General features: G+C 48.0%; 1 protein-coding gene across 1 annotated transcript in view; it reads left to right on the top strand.

Moving 5' to 3' along the window:
- Positions 1–20894, top strand: part of ZNF638 (zinc finger protein 638) — a 43939-nt gene that overhangs the window by 22152 nt on the left and 893 nt on the right. The window contains exons 11-22 of the mRNA XM_068189215.1: positions 1571–1729; positions 2536–2606; positions 5359–5496; positions 6660–6788; positions 8504–8545; positions 10075–10215; positions 12107–12232; positions 14364–14413; positions 15898–17104; positions 17511–17576; positions 18522–19386; positions 19601–19693. Coding sequence (XP_068045316.1) covers positions 1571–1729; positions 2536–2606; positions 5359–5496; positions 6660–6788; positions 8504–8545; positions 10075–10215; positions 12107–12232; positions 14364–14413; positions 15898–17104; positions 17511–17576; positions 18522–19386; positions 19601–19693 — 3087 coding nt within the window. The remainder of the gene's footprint in view (positions 1–1570; positions 1730–2535; positions 2607–5358; positions 5497–6659; positions 6789–8503; positions 8546–10074; positions 10216–12106; positions 12233–14363; positions 14414–15897; positions 17105–17510; positions 17577–18521; positions 19387–19600; positions 19694–20894) is intronic.

Genomic DNA, 20894 nt, shown 5'->3' with positions numbered 1-20894 from the left:
GAAATTCTTGGAAAATTGGGAAAAGAAAATGGAAAGAAAATCTGGGAAATGGGGAAAATCAGGTGGGAAAAATGGGGAGAAAATCTGGGAAATGGGGAAAAAATCCTGAGGAAATGAGAGGAAAAAACTTGGAAAAGGGGAAAAGAAAATGGAAGAAAAAACTCAGGAAAATGGGGGGAAATAGGAAAAAAACTTGGGAAAATGGTGAAAAAATGGGGAAAAACATAGGAATATGGGAAAAAAAACTGGGAAAATGGGGGAAATGGGAAAATGATTAAAAAATTGGGAAAAACCAAGGGAAAAAGGGGGAAAACGTTGGGAATGTGGGAAAGGAAAATGGGGAAAATTTGGGAGAAATGGGGAGAAAAGTGGGAAAATGGGAAAAACCTTGGGAAAATGGGCGAAAAACCTTGGGAAAATGGGAAAAAGTCTGAAAATTATGAAAAAATGGGGGGGGAACATGGGGAAATGGGGAAAAAATTGGAAAATAGGGAAAAAACTTGGGAAAATTTGGGGGAAAAATGGGGAAATGGGGGAAGACCTTGGGAAAATGGGAAAAAAAACAGAAAATGATGAAAAAATGGAGGGGGAAATTGGGAAAAAAAAGTGGAAAAATGATGAAAAAATGGGGAAAAAACCTTGGAAAATGGGGGGGAAAATGTGGAAAATGGGAAAAAAGTCAGAAAATGATGAAAAAGCAGGGGGAAAATGTGGGGAAATGGGGAAAGAGAGGGGGAAATGGGGGGAAGTGGGGAAAAAGTGGGAAAATGGTGAAAAAATGGGGAAAAAAACTTGGGAAGGTGGGAAAGGAAAATGGGGGAAAAATCTCAGGAAAATGGGGGAAAACCTTGGGAAAATGGTGAAAAATTGGGGAAAAAAACTCGGGAAATGGGAAAAAGCCTCAGGAAAATGGTGAGAAAATAGGAAAAGAGAGTGGGGAAATGGGAAAAAAATGGGAAATGAGGGAAAAATTTTGGGAAAATGGAGAAAAAAGTGGGAAAATGGGTGAAAAACCGTGGGAAAATGGGGAGGAAAAATGGGAAATGGGGGAGAAAGTGGGGAAATGGGAAAAACCTTGGGAAAATGGGGAAAAAAGGGAAAAAAAACGGGGAACAAATCTTGGGAAGATGGGGAAAAGAAGAGGGAAAATGGGGAAAAGACCTTGGGAAGGTGGAGGGGAAAATGGGGAAAAATATTGGGAAAATGGTGAAAATATGGGGAAAAAACTGGGGAAAATGGAGAATAAAGTGGGGAAATGGTGAAAAAATGGGGGGAGAAGTGGGAAAATGGGAAAAACCGTGGGAAAATGGTGAAAAATTGGGGAAAAAAAACTTGGGAAGGTGGGAAAGGAAAATGGGGAAAAAACTCGGGAAAATGGGAAAAAACCTTGGGAAATGGAGAAGAAAATGGGGGAAAAAAGTGGGAAAATGGGAAGAAATGGGGAAAAATCTTGGGAAAAAGGAGAAAAAAGTGGGGAAATGGTGAAAAATGGGGGGAAAAGTGGGAAATGGGCCAAAGTGGGAATTGCAGCTGCTGGCAGAGGTGCAGCTCCTGGGATTTTTCCCCGCAGGAAAAGCAGCGGCCGAAGATTCCGGGGCTGCGGCTGAGGCCGGGCTGGAAACTCCAGGATCGGAGCCCTCAGATCCCAAAGATTCCAGTCCCAAAAATTCCGACCCCAAAAGCTCCCCCGAGCCGGAGGAGTCTGGGAGAGCCCCCGAGGCAGGGCCAGGTAATTCCAGAAAATTCCAGGAATTCTCCAGGGTTTGGGGGGGAAAATGGGGAGAATTGGGGGGAAAATGGAAAAAAAAAAAAAAACTTGGGGAAATTGGGAAGGAAAATTGGGAATGGGAAAAATCCTGGGGGAGTTTGGGGAAAAAAAATGGGAAAAATGGGAAAATGAAATGGGGGATAGAAGTTGGGGAAATGGGAGAAAAATCAGGAAATGGGAGAAAGTTGGGAAAAGAGGAAACAGTGGGAAAAAATGATAAAAAGAACTTGGGGAAATGGGGAAAATCCTTTGGGAAAACGAGGGGGGAAATTGGGGAAAAGAATTGGGAAAATGGGGGAAAATGGGAAAATGAAATAGGGGACAGAAGTTGGGAAAATGAGAAAAAAGTAAGAAAATGGAAAAAGAAATGGAAGAAAAGTTGGGGAAAAGAGGAAAGAATGGGGAAAATGGTAAAAAATGGAAAAAAATTTGGAAAAATGGGGAAAGTCGGAAAATGGAAAAGTAAAATGGAAAAAAATTGGGGAAATGAGGAAAAAAATGGGAAAAAAACTTGGGGGAAATGGAATAAATTGGCAAAAAAATTGGGAAAATGGAAGAAGAAAATGGAAAAGGAAATGGGAAAACAACTTGGGAAAAATGGGAAAAAAGTTGGGAAATGAGGGAAAATGGGAAAAATTGGGGGAATGGGGATTTAAAAAATGGGAAAAACCATGGGAAAATGTGGAAAAATGGGAAAGAAGTGCTGGAGAAATGGGGAAGAAACTTGGGGAAAAAGAGAATGAAAAGGGAATTTGGGAATTCTGTAGGGTCGAGCTGCTCCTTTTCCCCATGTTCAGAGCTTCCAGCGAGCGAGGAGCCCACGGATCCAGGCGGGAAGGTCAGCGGGGATTTTGGGAATTTGGGGGGATTTGGGAATTGGAGGAACTGTGGGATTTGGGGGAGCTGTGGGAATTTGGGAATGTTGGGAATTGTAGGGATTTGGGAACTGTGGGAATTTTGGGGATTTGGGAATTGTGGAGACTTGGGAATTTTGAGAGTTGTGGGAATTTGGGAACATTGGGAAATTTCCTGCTTTCCCACCGATTCCCGGCAGTCCCAACCTCCAGCCCCTTTGGCCGTGGCTCCATCCAATCCCAATCCCAAAGCCCAGAAATTCCCTTTGGGATGGGAACGGGAGCACTGGGATTGGCATTGGGATTGGGATTCCCTTTGGGATGGGAACAGGAGCTCTGGGATTGGCATTGGGATTGGGATTCCCTTTGGGATGGGAACAGGAGCTCTGGGATTGGCATTGGGATTGGGATTCCCTTTGGGATGGGAACAGGAGCTCTGGGATTGGCATTGGGATTGGGATTCCCTTTGGGATGGGAACAGGAGCTCTGGGATTGGCATTGGGATTGGGATTCCCTTTGGGATGGGAACAGGAGCTCTGGGATTGGCATTGGGATTGGGATTGGGATTCCCTTTGGGATGGGAACAGGAGCTCTGGGATTGGCATTGGGATTGGGATTCCCTTTGGGATGGGAACAGGAGCTCTGGGATTGGCATTGGGATTGGGATTCCCTTTGGGATGGGAACAGGAGCTCTGGGATTGGGATTGGGATTCCCTTTGGGATGGGAACAGGAGCTCTGGGATTGGCATTGGGATTGGGATTGGGATTCCCTTTGGGATGGGAACAGGAGCTCTGGGATTGGCATTGGGATTGGGATTCCCTTTGGGATGGGAACAGGAGCTCTGGGATTGGCATTGGGATTGGGATTCCCTTTGGGATGGGAACAGGAGGTTTGGGATTGGGATTGGGATTCCCTTTGGGATGGGAACAGGAGCTCTGGGATTGGCATTGGGATTGGGATTCCCTTTGGGATGGGAACAGGAGCTCTGGGATTGGCATTGGGATTGGGATTCCCTTTGGGATGGGAACAGGAGCTTTGGGATTGGGATTGGGATTGGGATTCCCTTTGGGATGGGAATGGCAAACAGTGGGATCAGGATTGGGAATGGGGTGGGGATTCCCTTTGGGATGGGAACAGCGAGCTCTGGGCTGTGGGATCGGGATTGGGATTTCTTTTGGAAAGGGAACAGTGGGAACAGCGAGCTGTGGGATCAGGATGGGGATGGGGTTCGGGATCAGGTTTGGGATCAGGATGGGGATGGGGATAGGGATCAGGTTTGGGATCAGGATGGGGATGGGGATAGGGATCAGGTTTGGGATCAGGATGGGGATGGGGATAGGGATCAGGTTTGGGATCAGGATAGGGATCAGGTTTGGGATCAGGATGGGGATCAGGATTTGTGATTGTGATGGGGATGAGGATGAGGCTCAGGATCAGGATGGGGATCGGGATGGGGTTGGGGATGGGGATCAGGATCAGGATTTGGGATCGAGATGGGGATGGGGCTCAGGATCAGGATCAGGATCGAGATGAGGATGGAGCTCAGGATCAGGATGGGGGATCCAAGATTGGGATGGGGATCAGGATTGGGATTTGGGATCAGGATGGGGATGAGGATGGGCCTCAGGATTGGGATGGGGATTGGTTCAGGATGGGGATTGGGATTCTCTTTGGAATGGAAACAGGGAGTTGTGGGATCAGGATGGGGATGGGGATCGGGATCGGGATGGGGATGGGGAATCAGGATTGGGATGGGGATCGAGATGGGGCTCAGGATCAGGATGGGGCTCAGGATCAGGATGGGGATGAGGATCGGGATGGGGATCAGGATGAGGATGGGGATCGGGATGGGGCTCAGGATTGGGATGGGGATGGGGATCAGGATGAGGATGGGGATGAGGATGGGGATCAGGATTGGGATGGGGATGGGGATCAGGATGGGGATTTGGGATCGTGATGGGGATGAGGATGGGGATGAGGATCAGGATGGGGCTCAGGATCAGGATGGGGATTGAGATGGGGCTCAGTATCAGGATGGGGCTCAGGATCAGGATGGGGATGAGGATGGGGCTCAGGATCAGGATTGGGATTTGGGATCAGGATGGGGATTGAGATGGGGCTCAGGATCAGGATGGGGATTGAGATGGGGCTCAGGATCAGGATGGGGATCAGGATCAGGATGGGGATGGGGATGGGGCTCGGGACGGGGTTGGGGATTTGGGATCGTGATGGGGATGAGGATGGGGATCAGTATCAGGATTGGGATTTGGGATCAGGATGGGGATGAGGATGGGGCTCAGGATCAGGATTGGGATTTGGGATCAGGATGGGGATTGAGATGGGGCTCAGGATCAGGATGGGGCTCAGGATCAGGATGGGGCTCAGGATGGGGATGGGGATGGGGATGGGTCTCGGGACGGGGTTGGGGCTCAGGGTGGGGATTTGGGATCGTGACGGGGATGCGGATGGGGATCAGTATCAGGATTGGGATTTGGGATCAGTATCAGGATTGGGATTAGGGATCAGTATCAGGATTGGGATTTGGGATCGTGACGGGGGTGCGGATGGGGATCAGTATCAGGATGGGGATTTGGGATCAGGATGGGGATCAGTATCAGGATTGGGATTTGGGATCAGTATCAGGATTGGGATTTGGGATTGTGACGGGGGTGCGGATGGGCTCAGGGCCGGGAGGGTGGGGAGGCCGATGGGGACGGCAATGCCGCGCCCCGCAGGACGGTGACCCCGAGCAGTGCTGCGTGCTGCTGGTGTCCAACCTGCCGGCCAAGGGCTGCTCGCACGAGGACATCGCCAACCTGGCCAAGCCCTTCGGGGGCCTGCGCGACCTGCTCCTGCTCTCCTCCCACAAAAAGGTACCGCCCGCTCCGGGGCTGCCTTGGGCGCCTTTTGGGGTTTTTGGGATTTATTTTGGGGGATTTTTTGGGGATTTTTCGGAAATTTTTGGAGATTTTTTTGGGAAGTGTTCGGGGAATTTTGGGGAAGTTTTTGGAAATTTTTTTGGGGATTTTTTTAAAGAAGTTTGGGGGGATTTTTTGGGATTTTTGGGGGAATTTTTTTGGGAATTTTGGGGGATTTTTGGGGACTTTTTGGGAATTTTTAGGATTTTTTGGGGATTCTTTGAGGATTTTTTGGAAATTTTGGGGGGATTTTTGGGGAGTTTTTGGGGAATTTTGAGGATTTTTTGGGGATTCTTTGGGGATTTTTTGGAAATTTTGGGGGGATTTTTGAGGAGTTTTTGGGGAATTTTGAGGCGTTTTTGGGGATTTTGGAGATGTTTAAAGAGTTTTTTGGGATTTTTTAGGGATTTTGGGGGGATTTCTTAAGGATTTTGAGGATTTTTTTGGGATTTTTTAGAAATTCTTTTGGGAAGTTTTTGGGGACATTTTAGGGATTTTTTGGAACCTTTCTGGGAATTTTTGGGGATTTTTTTGGGAATTTTTGGGGGAGTTTTTGGCAATTCTTTGGGATTTTTTTTGGGAATTTTTTGGGAATTTTGAGGATTTTTTGGGAGATTTTTTTAAGGTTTTTTTTTAGGGTTTTGGGAGAAACCCTAAAAAATGTTTTAAACAATTTTTTGGGATTTTCTGGGATTTATTGGGAATTTTTTTTAGATTTTGGGGGGATATTTTTGGATTTTTTTGAGTGGATTTTTTTAGGATTTGGGGGGGGGGGGTTGGGGAAATTTTTTTTAATTTTGGAGGGATTTTTGAGGGTTTCTTGGGATTTTTTTTTGAGATTTTGGGAGGAATTTTCGGGGGATTTTTGGGAAATGTTTGGGGGATTTTTTTTAGGACTTTGAGAGGATTTTTTTTTTTCATTTTTGAGGGTGGAATTTTTGGGCATTTTGGGACAATTTTTGCCGCTTTCGGGGGAGATTTTACGGGGGTATTTTAGGGAAATATCTCTGCAACTCCTTTAGGATTTTTCCAAGGGCTATCGGCAGTTTCTTTAGGATTTTTGGGGGGGGATCTGTGGGGTTTTGGGGTGCATTTTGGGAGCTGTGGCTGTGTGGCAGGCGTACCTGGAGATCCCCAAGCGCGCCGCCGAGTCCATGGTGAAGTTCTACGGCTGCTTCCCCATGTGCCTGGACGGGAACCAGCTCCGCATCCGCGCCGAGCCCCGGCACCGCTCCCTGCAGGACGAGGTGGGGACCAACGGGAGAAACTGGGGGATCGGGGACTGGGGGATTTAGGGGATTGGGGGATTTGGGGAAGTTGGGGGATTTGGGGATCGGGAATTGCGGAGATTGTGAGAATTGGGGGATTTGTGGGTTTGGGGAATTGTGGGGGTTGAGGGAAGTTGGGGGATTTGGGGAATTGTGGGGGTTTGGGGGAATTGGGGGGATTGAGAGAAGTCGGGGGATTGTGGGGTTGGGGGAGTTTGGGGAATTTGGGAATTGTGGGAGTTGGAGGGATTGGGGAAATTGTGGGGGTTGAGGGAAGTTGGGGGATTTGGGGAATTGTGGGGGTTTGGGGGAATTGGGGGGATTGAGAGAAGTCGGGGGATTGTGGGGTTGGGGGAGTTTGGGGGATTTGGGAATTGTGGGAGTTTGGGGATTGGGGGAATTGGAGGGATTGGGGGAATTGTGGGGGTTGAGGGAAGTTGGGGGATTTGGGGGATTGGGAATTGTGGAGATTGTGAGAATTGTGGAATTGGGGGATTTGTGGGTTAGTGGAATTGTGAAACTGGGGGAAGTTGGAGGATTTTGGGGATTGTAGGAATTTGGGAATTTTGGGAACTTGGAGATTATGAGGATTGGGGGATTTGGGGAATTGCGGGGGTTGAGGGAAATTGGGGGATTTGAGGATTGGGGGATTTGCAGGTTTGGGGGATTGTGGGATTGGGGGAGTTTGGGAATTGTGGGGATTGGGGGATTGAGAGAAGCTGGCGGATTTTAGGGGAGGGTGGGAAATTTGGGAATTGTGGGGGTTTGGGGATTGGAGGATTGAGAGAAGTTGGAGAATTTGGGAATGATGGGAATTTGGGAGTTGGGGGAGTTTTAGGAGTTGGGGGAATTTGGGAATTGTGAGACTGGGAGAAGTTGGGGGATTTGGGGGATTGTGGGCATTTTGGGAATTGTGGGGATTGTAGGAGTTGGGGAATTTTGGGGATTTGGGGAATTGTGGGGATTGGGGGAATTTTAGGAATTGAGGGAGTTGGGGTGTTTGGGGGAATTGTGGGAAGTTGGGGAATTGCGGGAATTTGGGGAATTGTGGGGTTGGGGGAAGTTGGGGAGTTTGGAAGTTGGGGGGATTTTGGGAATTAGGGGAATTTTAGGAGTTGGGGGAATTGGGGGCATTGTGGGAAGTTAGGGAATTTGGGAATTTTGGGTATTTGGTGATTGTGGGGAATTTTGGGGATTGTGGGATTCAGGGAAGTTGGGGAATTTTGGGGATTGTGGGGATTTGGGAATGTGGGGATTTGGGAATTGTGGGATTGAGGGAAGCTGGGGAACTTGGGCAGTTGGGGGATTGTGGGAAATTGGGGCATTTTGGGGGTTGTGGAAATTGTGGGGCATTTTTGGGCATTTTGGGAATTGTGGGAATGTGAAGAATTGTGAGAATTTGGGAATTTGGAGATTGTGGGGATTTGGGAACTGTGGGAAAACCTGGGAAAAAAATCCCCAGTTTTCCACTTCAAGCAGGATTTGGGATTTAAATAGAATTTTAAAAGAAATTTTAGCATTTCCTGGAGTTTAAAACAAGGGATTTTTCCCCCTGGGAATTGATCCTGGGAAATACTATTTTGGATTTTGAGATAATGAACATTTTAATTACGATTGATTAGTCAATTATTAATTGTGAATCATTTATTGCTTACTGTTAATTAAGCTCCAATCCCTTTCTTCTCTCCCTAAAGGAAGCGATTTTCATCGCCCTCATCAAGGATTCTGATCCCAAGGTGAGTTTTTCCTCATTATCCCAAACATTTTTCTCCTTATCCCAATTTTCTTTGGAATTTCATTAACTGGGAGCTGGGAATGCTCATTCCTGAGCATTTCAGGTTGGGATAAATCCCATTTTGTCCCTGGAATGGGATTTTTGGGGATTTCTGGAATTTCCCGGGCCCTTTGAGCCTTTCAGAATTCCAGGATTTATTCCAGGATTCTCCTCAGGTGCCTCAGAGGTTTTCTTCCTAAAAAAAAAGTGTTGGAAAGTTCAAAATGGGAATGGGGAATTTATCTCAATTCCAGCTTGAAATTCCATTCTTTTTTAGATGGAGAGAGGTTTTTTCACTTCCCCCCTTTTCCCCCCTTTTTCCTCTTCCTTTTTTCCCTTTATTCCCTTTTCTTCCCTTTCTTTTCTCTTCTCCTCCCCCTCCCCCATTTTCTCCCCATTTTCCCCTTTCCCCCCCTTTTTTCTTCCCTTTTTTCACCTTTCTTTTCCCTGTTGTTTCCATTTTTTCACCCTTTCCCTATTCTTTCCCCATTTTTTCCATTCCCTTTTTTCCCTTTCCTTCTCCTCTTTCCCCCTTTTTCTCCCTTTATTCCCATTTCTCCACTTCCTTTCATCTTTTTCCTATTTCTTTCCCTGTTTCCTTTTTTCCCCTTCCTTTTTTTCTCTTCCCTTTTCTTTTTTTCCTCCCTTTTCCCCCTTTCTTTTTTCCCTTTTTTCCCTTTTTTCCCTTTTTTCCCTTTTCCTCTTCTCCTTCCCTTTCCCTCCATTTTTCCTTTTCCATTCCCCATCCTTTTCCTCCTTTTTCCTTCTTCCTTTTCCCCCCTCTTTCCTCCTCTTTCCCTCTTTCCCCCTCTTTGTTCCATTTTACCCTTTTCTCCCTTTTACTCCTTTTTTTTCTTCCTTTTTTCCCTTTTTCCCTATTTCCTCCTTTTCCCCCTTCCTTTTTTCCCTTTTTTTCTTCCTTTCCCCCTTTTGTTCCATTTCCCCCTTCTTTCCCTTTTCCCCCTTCTTTCCCCCTTCTTTTCCTCTTCCTTTTTTCCTTCTTTCCCCTTTTTCCCCTTCCACTTTCCTCTTTCCCCCTTCATTTTCTTCCCTCTTTTTCCTTCTTTTACCCTTTTTGTTCCATTTTCCCGTTTCTCCCTTTCCCTCATTTTTCCTTCTCTTTTTCCATTTTCCTCTTTCCCCCCTTCCCCCCCTTTGTTACATTTTTTCCCCCTTTTCCCCCTTGCCCCTTTTTCTCCCCTTTTCCCTACTTTTCCCCCTTTCCCCCCTTTTCCCCCTTCCCCTCTTTTCCTCCTTTCCTGCCTTTTTTTCTCCTCCTTTACCCCCCTTTTGCCCCCTTTCCCACCTTTTCTCCCCCTTTCCCACCTTCTCTCCCCCTTTCCCCGTTTTCCCCCTTTTCCCCACTTACCCCCTCCCACCTTTTCCCCCCCCCTTTTTCCCCTTTCTCCCCTTTTTTCCCCTTCTCACCCCTTTTTCCCTCCTTCCTTTGCCCCTTTTCCCCTGTGACCCCCGGGGTCTGTCCCGCTGCAGGTGGACGCCGCCTCCCTCCGCTCTCACCTGGTGCACCTGGGGAACCTCCCGGCCGAGGGCTTCCGGGAGCTGGAGCTGGTCTGTGCCGGGCTGCGCTTCGGCAAGGTGGAGCACTACGCCGTGCTCAGCAACCGCCGCCGGGTACGGCCCCGCACCTGAGGGAAAAATCAGCTTTTTGTGGGGAAAAGTGGGTTTTGCAGGGAAAAAAAAACTGGGAATCTTAGGGGGGATTTTTGGGGAATTTTTTGCGATTTTTGGGGCATTTTTTCTTGGGTTTTTGGCCGAGGGGCTCCAGGAGCCGGAGCTGGTCTGTGAGGGCTGCGCTTCGGCAGGTGGAGCGCTGCTACCGCCGCCGGGTACTGCCCCGCGCCTGAGGGAAAAATCAGCTTTTTGTGGGGAAAACAGGGGCTTGCAGGGAAAAAAAAACCTGGGAATCTTTGGGGGGATTTTTAGGGTTTTTTTTGGGATTTCTTACAATTTTTGGGGAATTTTTTCCTTGGGTTTTTGGCCGAGGGGCTCTGGGAGCCGGAGCTGGTCTGTGAGGGCTGCGCTTCGGCAGGTGGAGTGCTGCAACCGCCACTGGGTACTGCCCTGCACCTGAGGGAATAATCAGCTTTTTGTGGGGAAAAGTGGGTTTTGCAGGGAAAAAAAACCTGCGAATCTTTGGGGGGATTTTTGGGGAATTTTTTGCGATTTTTGGGGCATTTTTCCTTGGGTTTTTGGCCGAGGGGCTCCGGGAGCCGGAGCTGGTCTGCGAGGGCTGCGCTTCGGCAGGTGGAGCGCTGCAACCGCCGCCGGGTTCTCGGGTACTGCCCCGCACCTGAGGGAATAATCAGCTTTTTGTGGGGAAAAGTGGGTTTTGCAGGGAAAAAAAAACTGGGAATCTTTGGGGGGATTTTTGGGGAATTTTTTGCGATTTTTGGAGCATTTTTTCTTGGGTTTTTGGCCGAGGGGCTCCGGGAGCCGGAGCTGGTCTGCGAGGGCTGCGCTTCGGCAGGTGGAGCGCTGCTACCGCCGCCGGGTACTGCCCCGCGCCTGAGGGAAAAATCAGCTTTTTGTGGGGAAAACAGGGGCTTGCAGGGAAAAAAAAACCTGGGAATCTTTGGGGGGATTTTTAGGGTTTTTTTTGGGATTTCTTACAATTTTTGGGGAATTTTTTCCTTGGGTTTTCGGCCGAGGGGCTCCGGGAGCCGGAGCTGGTCTGCGAGGGCTGCGCTTCAGCAAGGTGGAGTGCTGCAACCGCCGCCGGGTACTGCCCCGCACCTGAGGGAAAAATCAGCTTTTTGTGGGGAAAAGTGGGTTTTGCAGGGAAAAAAAAACTGGGAATCTTTGGGGGGATTTTTGGGAAATATTTGGGGTTTTTTTCAAATGTTGGAGGATTTTTTTTTTAACATTGGGGGATTTTTTTTAATTTAATGGGGATTATTGGTGATTTTTAATTAATTTTTTGGGGGGGGGTTGGTGGACTTCTTGGGGAATTTTGAGGGTTTCTTGGGGACTTTTTTGGAAATTTTTCAGAATTTTTGTGGGATATTTTTTGGGAATTTTTGAGGGATTTTTTGGGAAATTTTGTTTTTTTTTTTTTTTTTTATCTAAGGGAAGTATCCTTTAAATCCAAAAAAACCCAAGAAAATGTTTTTTAAATCACAAAAACAAAAAGGAAAACTCTATGGAAATGTTCTTTAAAATCCAAGGAAAATGTCATTTAAATCCCAAGCAAACAAGGAAAATGCCCTTTAAATCCCAAAAACCATTGAAAATGTTTTTTAAATCCCCAAGAAACCCAAGGAAAATCCCCCAAAACCCAGAAAATGTTTTGAAAATCCCCAAATCCAAGAAAAATACCTTTGAAATCCCAAAAAACCCAAGTTAGTTCCACCTTTAGGACTCAAATTGGCACATTTTAAGGTGAATTTTAACCCTTTTTACACCTGAAAAGTGGCGGGAAACAAGCGAGGGATCCCAGCAGGTTTAGGATTTCCCTTTATTTTATCCAGAAATTAAGGAATTACCAGGAAATTTTTTCTCTCAGGCCATCCTGCAGCTGGACAGCCCCAAATCCGCGCGCTCCATGCACAGCTTCCTGCAGCAGTATCCTTATTCCATAGGGGAGCACACGCTCACCTGCTCCTTGTCCTCCCATGGAGACGTTCCTGAGGTAAAAATTCCGGGTTTTCCACCATCTGGGTTTTTTGGGGGGGTGGGAGAACCTTCCTGCAGAGAGCTGCGAGATTGGATTTCCTTCAGGGTTGGGATTTTCCCCCTCAGGGTTGGGTTTTTTTCTCCTCAGGATTGGGATTTTCTCCCCTCAGGGTTGGGATTTTCCCCCTCAGGGTTTGGGATTTTTTCCCTCAGGATTAGGATTTCCCTCGGGGTTTGGGATTTTTTCCTTCAAGGATGGGATTTTCCCACTCGGGATTGGGATTTTCCCCCTCAGGGTTGGGATTTTTCCCTAAGGATTAGGATTTCCCTCAGAGTTTGGGATTTTTTCCCTCAAGGATGGGATTTTCCCACTCGGGATTGGGATTTTCCCACTCGGGATTGGGATTTTTCCCCTCAGGGCTGGGATTTTTTCCCTCAGGATTAGGATTTCCCTCGGGGTTTGGGATTTTTTCCTTCAAGGATGGTATTTTTCCCTCAGGGTTGGGATTTTTCCCCTCAAGGTTGGGTTTTTTTCCCCCAGGGTCAGGATTTTCCCTCAGGGTTGGAATTTTCCCTCAGGGTTTGGGGCTTTTTCCCTCAAGGATGGGATTTCCCTCCAGGCTGGAATTTTTCCTCAGGGTTGGGATTTTTTTCTCTCAGGGTTGGGATTTTTCCCTCAGGGTTGGAATTTTCCCTCAAGGTTTCGGATTTTTTTCCCTCAGGGTTGGCATTTTCTCTCTCAGGGCCAGGATGTTCCCTCCAGGTTGGAATTTTTCCTCAGGATTGGGATTTTTCCCTCAGGGTTTGGGATTTTTTCCCCTCAAGGATGAGATTGGCCTCAGGACTGGGTTTTTTTCCCCTCAGGGTTTGGTTTTTTTCACCCCAGGATCAGGATTTTCCGTCAGGGTTTGGGATTTTTTCCCTCAAGGATGAGATTTCCCTCAGAATTGGGATTTTCTCCCCTCAGGGTTGGGATTTTTCCCCTCAGGGTTGGGATTTCCCTCGGCATTTTGGATTTTTTCCTTCAAGGATGGTATTTTTCCCTCAGGGTTGGGACTTTTTTCCCCCAGGGTCAGGATTTTCCCTCAGGGTCAGGATTTTCCTTCAGTGTTGGAATTTTCCCTCAGAGTTTGGGACTTTTTTCCTCTGGGTTTGGGATTATTTCCCTCAGGGCCAGGATTTTCCCTCAGGATTAGAATTTTCCCTCAGGGTTTGAGATTTTTTTCCCATCAGGGTTGGGATTTTCCTCTCAGGGTTTGGATTTTTTTCCCTCAAGGATGGAATTTCCCTCATGGTTGGAATTTTTCCCTCAGGATTGGGATTTTTACCTCGAGGTTGGGATTTTCCCCTTCAAGGTCAGGATTTTCTCTCATGGTTGGAATTTTCCCTCAGGATTAGGATTTTTCCCTCATGATTGCGATTTTTTTTTCCCTCAGGGTCAGGATTTTTCCCTCAGGGTTAGGATTTCCCCCTCAGGATTTGGCGGGAGGTGGGAAAATGGCGGGAAAATGCGGAATTCCACCTTTTTAGCTTTTCCCTGGATCTGGGAGTGAGGAACTCGGGAATTTTCATGCTACTTTAGCACTTCAGGGTTTGATTCCTGGGATTTTCCTGGAAAGGTCTGAGTTTAAAAGCGCTGAAATGCCAAAAAAAAAAGGAAAATTCCTGGAGTGGGGAAGGAGGAATCTGGGATAAATCCTGGATTTTAGGGATAGGGAGTTGGGGGGGTTATAGGGAATGGTTGGATTTTAGGGAGAAGGAGTGGGTTTATAAGGAATGGTTGGATTTTCAGGATTCGGAGTGGTTGGATTTTAGGGATAGGGAATGGTTGGATTATAGGGATAGGGAATAATTGGATTTTTGGGATTAGGAATGGTTGGATTTTAGGGATAGGGATAAGGAGTGGTTGGATTTTAGGGAGCTAATCCTTCTCCCTGTGCCCCAAATCCACCCCATATCCATCCTGCTCCAAACCCCAGTGGCCCTGAAGGAGGGTGGAACATTCACTGGTGGAATTCTCATCCTGGGAATGGGATTGGGAACAATTCCCTGGAGTTCTGTCATCCGAGTGCCTCCTTTGGGATGTGAGAATCCCGCCCTGATCCCTCTGGGATTGGAAAATCCTGACCTGGGGTTTTGTTTTCCAGGCTGAAACTGGGAAAAGGGAAGTGAAGAGAGAGGACGGGAGCAAAGGAAGGTACGGCCTGTGAGAATTGTTGGGAATTTTATCCATTTCTTTTCCCTCTTGGAATGTTTATCCACGATTAGGGATTGCTGAGCCTCCCTCCAGCTGTGTCCTGCTGCTCCTCCTTCCCAATCCATGTGCTCCAGAGCCAAAATATTTAGGATTCATTAAAAAACCATGGAAAAATGGGGCAAAATCCAATTTTTGTGGAGTTTTCCTTCCCCTGCTCAGGTCCTGGCTCCTCCTGTTGCTTTTATTCCATCCTGCATCTCTTCCCTCTATCCCTGCCTCTGGAATTCCTCTTCCCAACTGCTGAATTCCCAGAAAATTTTAGGAATTTTTCTTAAATATGGCTTTGATCCCTTTTCTTCTGTGATTCCAGCTTGGATTTCTGGATGAGTTTTGTTGTTAAAACCACCAAAACTGTGTAAGGATGACCCTAAGGAATTCTGTTATGGATAAGCTCTGTATTCCCAGATCCCGTTTCTTTCCTTGTCATTCCATGAAACTGTTGAATTTTGGGAGCATTAATTCCCAAATGAATGGGAATCTCTTCCTCACAGCCACTTCTTGATTCCAGAAAAGTGGAATTAAAATTTAAATTTAGAATTAAAATTTAAAAGTCACTTTTCCATGAATCCCAGCTCCTGAAAAGTTGGAAAATCGACACATTTTCCACACATTTTCCACACAATCATTTTATTCCATTTCTCAGGGAGCAGAAAACAGCTAAATTATTATTTTAATTATTAATGATTTTTCTGAAGCTTTAATTAATTAAACTCCACTCCTGGGCTCTGCCTTTCCCCAGCTGTGTTTCCCATTAATCCTAGGAGTTTTCCATGAATCCCAGTAGAAAACAAAGTGAGCACAGCCAGAAATGTTGAATTGATGGGAAAATCCCTTCAGATTTTTTGGGGAACCTTTGGAGGTTCCCAAATCCCGCTCTCCTGGACAACCCTGATTTTTTTTCCAGGTTTTGGAGTAGAAATTCCCTGCTGGAATTCTGCTGGAATGGGTGGGTGCTCCAGGCACAGCTATCCCTAATTCCAGCACTTCCCAAGCTCATCCTGTGGGATTCTGTCCTTCAGGGAAGAGTCTCTGGAATTCTGTGGAAAGCTCCATCCCATGGCACCTCGGGCTGTGTTATCCCAGGGGGGAAACAGGGATTTTAACCCCAAACCAAAACCTGATCCCAAATCCAATCCCAAATCCAAACCTGCTCTCTCGGGATTGGGATTGGGAACAGACAGAGCAAAGCTCCTCTAATTCCCTTATCCAGGAGCTTCCTTTTGGTTGGATATTCCCAGTTTTCCCTCTGTGGGATGGAAATTTTCCAAGGCCTGTGGTCTCCAAAATGTGAATTTTCCCACAGAATTCCCAACCTCATTTCCTGATGCTCCAGGAAAACTCCCATCGGTGGCATCCGGAGCTTTCTGAGAATTCTGGAATTCTCCCCCCATGGTTTGATTTTTGTTTCTTTTAAATGCTTTTAGCTCTGCCTTGAAAAAAAATCCAGAGGGATCAGGAACGGTGCAAAAAACAGCTGGAAATCCATCAGGAGAGGCTAGGAAAGGCCAAATTCCCACCCCAAATGTCCTGGAAGAGATTCCATCAGGACAACTGGAGATTCCCGAGGCGCAGCCAGGAGGAGCAGCGAGGGACGTGGAGGGATTGGATCCTGGAATTCCCGTGGATCCTGCTGGCAGCAAATCGCCCAGAGCGAGGTCGGAGGAGAAACCGGCGCCGCTTTCCGGGGCGGGGACGGACGTAGTTCGGGATGAGCCAGAGCTGGAAATCCAAAAGGAGGATGAGGAACCCTCTGCTCCCGCTGTGGAACCTCTGGAATCATCCAGCAAGGCGATCCCAGCAGCCAGAGGAATGCCGGGAGCCATCCCTGAAACGTCCCCGAGCTCGGAGGAGGCTCCCGCAGTGTCACCCGCTGTCACCCAGCCCAGCACAGTGCCGGCTGCTCCGGAAAAAACTCCCGTTCCCGAGGCTGGGAAAAGCAGCCATGAAACGTCTACGGAGAGGAAAGCTGCCCCAAAAACTGTGGATGCTCCAGGGAAAAAATTGGATGTGGCTGGAGCAGAGAGAGAGGCGACGGCGGAGGAATCCGTGCTCAAAACTGGGGAAAATCCGGGGAAGATTTGGGGCAAGGCTGGGACAGAGCTGGAGAAAACACCTGGAAAAACACCATCCAAGGGTGGGGAAAACTCTGGGAATGCTGTTGGTGAGATCCACATGGGAAATTTGGTTAAAATCCCACAAAATAAAGGGATGGGAGCTGCAAAATCCAATGAAAGCCACGCGGCAGCTCCGGTCAATCCCGCTGCATCCCTGAAGGATTCTTACCTTGGGAAAACCCTTCTGAAGGCAGTGGTGTCTGTCCCGGACATCCTGAAGCAGAGAATTCCCATCAGGATCACCGAGCCTTCCCTGGGAAGAGCTGGGGAGCAGAAAATAGCTCCCAAAGCGGGGCTGGAGAAGAAAATCCCACCCAAAACCACGGCTCAGTCGGGAACTGGGAACAGCCAATGGAAAGGGAACGGAAACTCCGGAGTGGATGCACAGGGAGACGGTGGGAAGAGCTCATCCCAGCAGGAAAAGGATTCCCAGCTGGAATCTCAGGCGAGTTCGAAGCAGAGCCAGCAGGGAGAGAGTGGAACAGCTGGCACGAGGGAGGATCCCAGCGGGAATCAGGTGAGGAGGGCAGGAATGCCCTGGTGTTCCCTCCCACTCTGGTTTTCTGGGATCGTCCCTTTCCCTTTTCCATAAATCCCGGGGCCACCAGAGGTGCTGCTGGGCAACCTGTTCCTTCAAGCTGCACCACGAGGGTGGAACTGGTTGGAAAATCCTATGGAAGTTGTTTCAGAAGTGAATCCAAACTGAATTCCTTGGAGCAGCTCCAAGTGGGAATAAATTCTCTGTCCTCTGGGGCGCTGGAATTTGCTTTTCCAAGCCCTGCACAGATGGAAAAGAGGCTCCTGAGCCAGCTGTCACCTGTTGGTGGCAAATCCCAGAGCAGCTCCTTGATCCGAACAAAGCTGTGCTCGGTGAGGATTGGGATTTCCTGGGATTTCATGGAATTTTTTGTCCCATTTTGCAGGCTCCTGGTGGGAGCAGTGCTGCAGCTGGGAAAAGTGGTGCCGGCAGCACTGGAAAACAGAAGGAGGTAAGGATGGAAAACCATGGAATTAAAAGGATGGAGTGTATAGAAAAAGGGATTTTTGACATTCCAGGGGGTGGGATTGGATGGGATTTAAGGTCTTTTCCAACCCAAACCATTCCAGGATTCCATTACATTCCTGCTCTTAGGACTCTTTCCCCTCTTCCCAAAATGGGATCACCAAATTCCTGCCCTTTTTCCATCTGGTGTCCATGGATCCCATGGGCTCTGTGGTGCTGGAATCCCTTTGGATCTCTTGGTCCCTATTTCTGGCCTCACAGAGCCGGAACCACCAGGAAACCCCAGCTGGGATCAGATCCCGTAAGTCCCAGTTTCCCAGCTTGGGTTAAAGATCCATGAAAATGTGAGGGTAGGCTGGAATATTCTGGCAGAAAAAGTAACAAAAGTTCGGAATTATCAATGGAAGAAATCAGAGGCATCATTTGGGGTGGGGCACTTGTTCCTTTGGACCCAGAACTTTGAATTGGCAGGAATTTTATCCCTTGAACTTTATCCACTGAATTTCATCCACTGAATTTTTCCCACTAAATTTTATCCATTGGCCTTTATCCACTGAACTTTATCCACTGAATTTTGTCCATTGACCTTTATACCACTGGATTATATCCACTGGTTTTTATCTGCTGAATTTCATCCACTGAATTTTGTCCATTGACCCTTATCCACTGAATTTCATGCACTGAATTCTACCCGTGGAATTTTATCCACGGAATTCTATCCCCTATTGATCCGCTGTGATTTTTCCAAAGGACTTTGGCTTCCCGAACACAACCTGAGTTAATTCAAATTAATTACTCAGCACAATGCTGCGATTTAAGCCCTGAACGTTTTTTTTTTTTTCCACCCTCAAATTAAATTTGGGGTTACTTTTTGGATCCAGCATGTGTGGATGCTCCCGCTGGAGATGACAGTTAAACATTCCATTCCCAGGAGGAAGAGCTCTTCCCGTTTAACCTGGACGAGTTCGTCACGGTGGACGAGGTGCTGGAGGAAGCCGAGTCTCCGGTGATGCCGCGGCGGAACCCCCCAAGGGGGAAGAGAAAAGAAGCTCCCAAAGCCAACCCTTCGGAGCCGGTGTCCAAGAAGAGGAAAGGGAAGAGTTGCGGAGCCGAAGGTGAGCTGTCCTTTGTCACCTTGGATGAGATCGGGGAGGAGGAGGACGCCCCGGTGCCGCTGCCGGGCGTCGACCCCCAGGGCCTGGTGGTGGTGGATGAGGTGGTGGAAGAGGAGGAGCTGTCGGAAGCGGTGAAGGATCCGCAGGCGCTGCTGACGCTGGATGAGATCTCGGAGCAGGAGGAGTTGGGCTCCCACAGGAACGGGCCTCGGGTGGAATTTGAGGAGCGGGATATGAAGGCTGAGCCCTTGGTGACCGTGGATGAGATCGGGGAGGTGGAGGAGCTGCCCCTCAACGAGCCCGCGGAGCTGAGCGCCGCCGAAGAGGGAAAAACCAATCCCGGGGATTGCACAGCCTCCCAGGTGCCCGATGATCCCAATGCCTTGGTGACTGTGGATGAGATCCAGGAGGACAACGAGGACAATCCTCTGGTGACTCTGGATGAGGTTAACGAGGATGAGGATGATTTCCTGGCCGACTTCAATCACCTTAAAGAGGAACTAAACTTTGTTACAGTCGACGAAGTCGGTGATGAGGAAGAAGAAAGCACTTTCCCAGGGAAGAACCCACCGGAAGATGAAGATGATGAAGATATTGTTGCTGTTGCAGGACCAGAGGAAATGGGAATTCTAGGAGATACAAATCCAGAGGATGAAATGGCTGAAATCTCCAAGCCAAAAGGTGAGGAACATCAAGGCCAGCTTGGACGAGGCTTGGAGCCACCTGAGCTGGTGGAAGATGTCCCTGTCCATGTCCTTTAGGTGCCTCCCAACCTAAACCACTCCATGGTTCCATTCCATCATGCCATAATTTTGTTCCTTGATTCCGTTCCATCTCTCCATGATTCTGTTCCATGATGCCATGACTCCATCCCAACATGCATTTCTGTCTCCAGCAGCTCAGATGGGATCAGAAGATGCAGAACCAAAGTCTCAGCAGAAGAAAACGACTTTTCCCGGTGTCCCCAAGACGCAGAGCACTCCCAAAGGTAAATCCAAAGGAATCCCCCAAAATGCTCCAGGTTTTCCTGGCTGGAAGATTCTTTCCTGCCCATTTGAAAACTCCTCCTTTGCCTCACAACCACAGTGAACCTCAAAGTCAGGGCCCAGAATCCATGGTTTTTCTTGGCTCCTCCAAATCCATGTTTAACTAGTTGGTTAAACTTGGAAGCCTCTCATGGAAAGTTTTTTTCTGGAAATTTCCAAATCCAGGTGGAATTATTGATGGTTAGTGAGGTGCAGTGTGGTGTCTCCTGAGGGTTCCCATCCTGTGGTGAGTTTTATTCCCAACATTCAGTGTCTGGAAAGGGGAATTGAAATGGGGGTGTAGGGATGTAGTGAATTCCATGGGGTCAGGAATTGTTCCAACTTCCATGGGGTCAGTCCTTCAGGAACTGCTCCAACATGAGTCACTTCCATGAAGTCTTTCCTTCAGGAGCTGCTCCAGTGTGGGTCCCTTTTTCCATGGGATCAGTCCTTCTGGAACTGCTCCAACTTCTGTGGGGTCAGTCCTTCAGGAACTTCCTGAATTTCCATGGGGTCAGTTCTTCAAGAACTGCTCCAACTTTGGTCACTTTTCCATGGAGTCTTTCCTTCAGGAACTGCTCCAATGTGGCTCACTCTTGCATGGGATCAATCAATCCTTCAGGAACAGGCTGCTCCAACATGGGTCATTTTTCCATGGGGTCAGTCCTTCAGGAGTTACTCCAGCTTCTGTGGGCTCAGTTCTTCAGGAACTGGTCCAACTTCCATGGGGTCAGTCCTTCAGGAACTGCTCCAACATGAGTCACTTGTCCATGGAGTCAGTCCTTCAGGAATTGTTCCAAGTTCCGTGGGGTCAGTCCTTCAGGAATTGTTCCAACTTCCATGGGCTCAATCTTTCAGGAACAGGCTGCTCCAACATAGGTCACTTTTCCATGGGATCAGTTCTTCAGGAACTGCTCCAACGTGGGTCACTCTTCCCTGGGATTAATCCTTCAGGAAGGTGGGTCACACTTCCATAGGGTCAGTCCTTCAGGAATAGGCTGCTCTGACGTGGGTCACTTTTCCATGGGGTCAATCCTTCAGGAACTGCTCCAAAAGGGATCACTTTTCCATGGGGTCAGTCCTTCAGGAACTGCTCCAACTGCCATGGGATTGGTTGCTTTATTCCCAGAAAATGGTGTGTTTCTTGGAAATGGAGATGACCTG

The sequence above is a fragment of the Anomalospiza imberbis genome, chromosome 4 (genome assembly GCF_031753505.1).
Source record: "Anomalospiza imberbis isolate Cuckoo-Finch-1a 21T00152 chromosome 4, ASM3175350v1, whole genome shotgun sequence".
NCBI lineage: Eukaryota > Metazoa > Chordata > Aves > Passeriformes > Viduidae > Anomalospiza > Anomalospiza imberbis.
The sequence above is the reverse complement of the archived record's forward strand: the minus strand, read 5'-3'. Positions and strand labels throughout refer to the sequence as shown.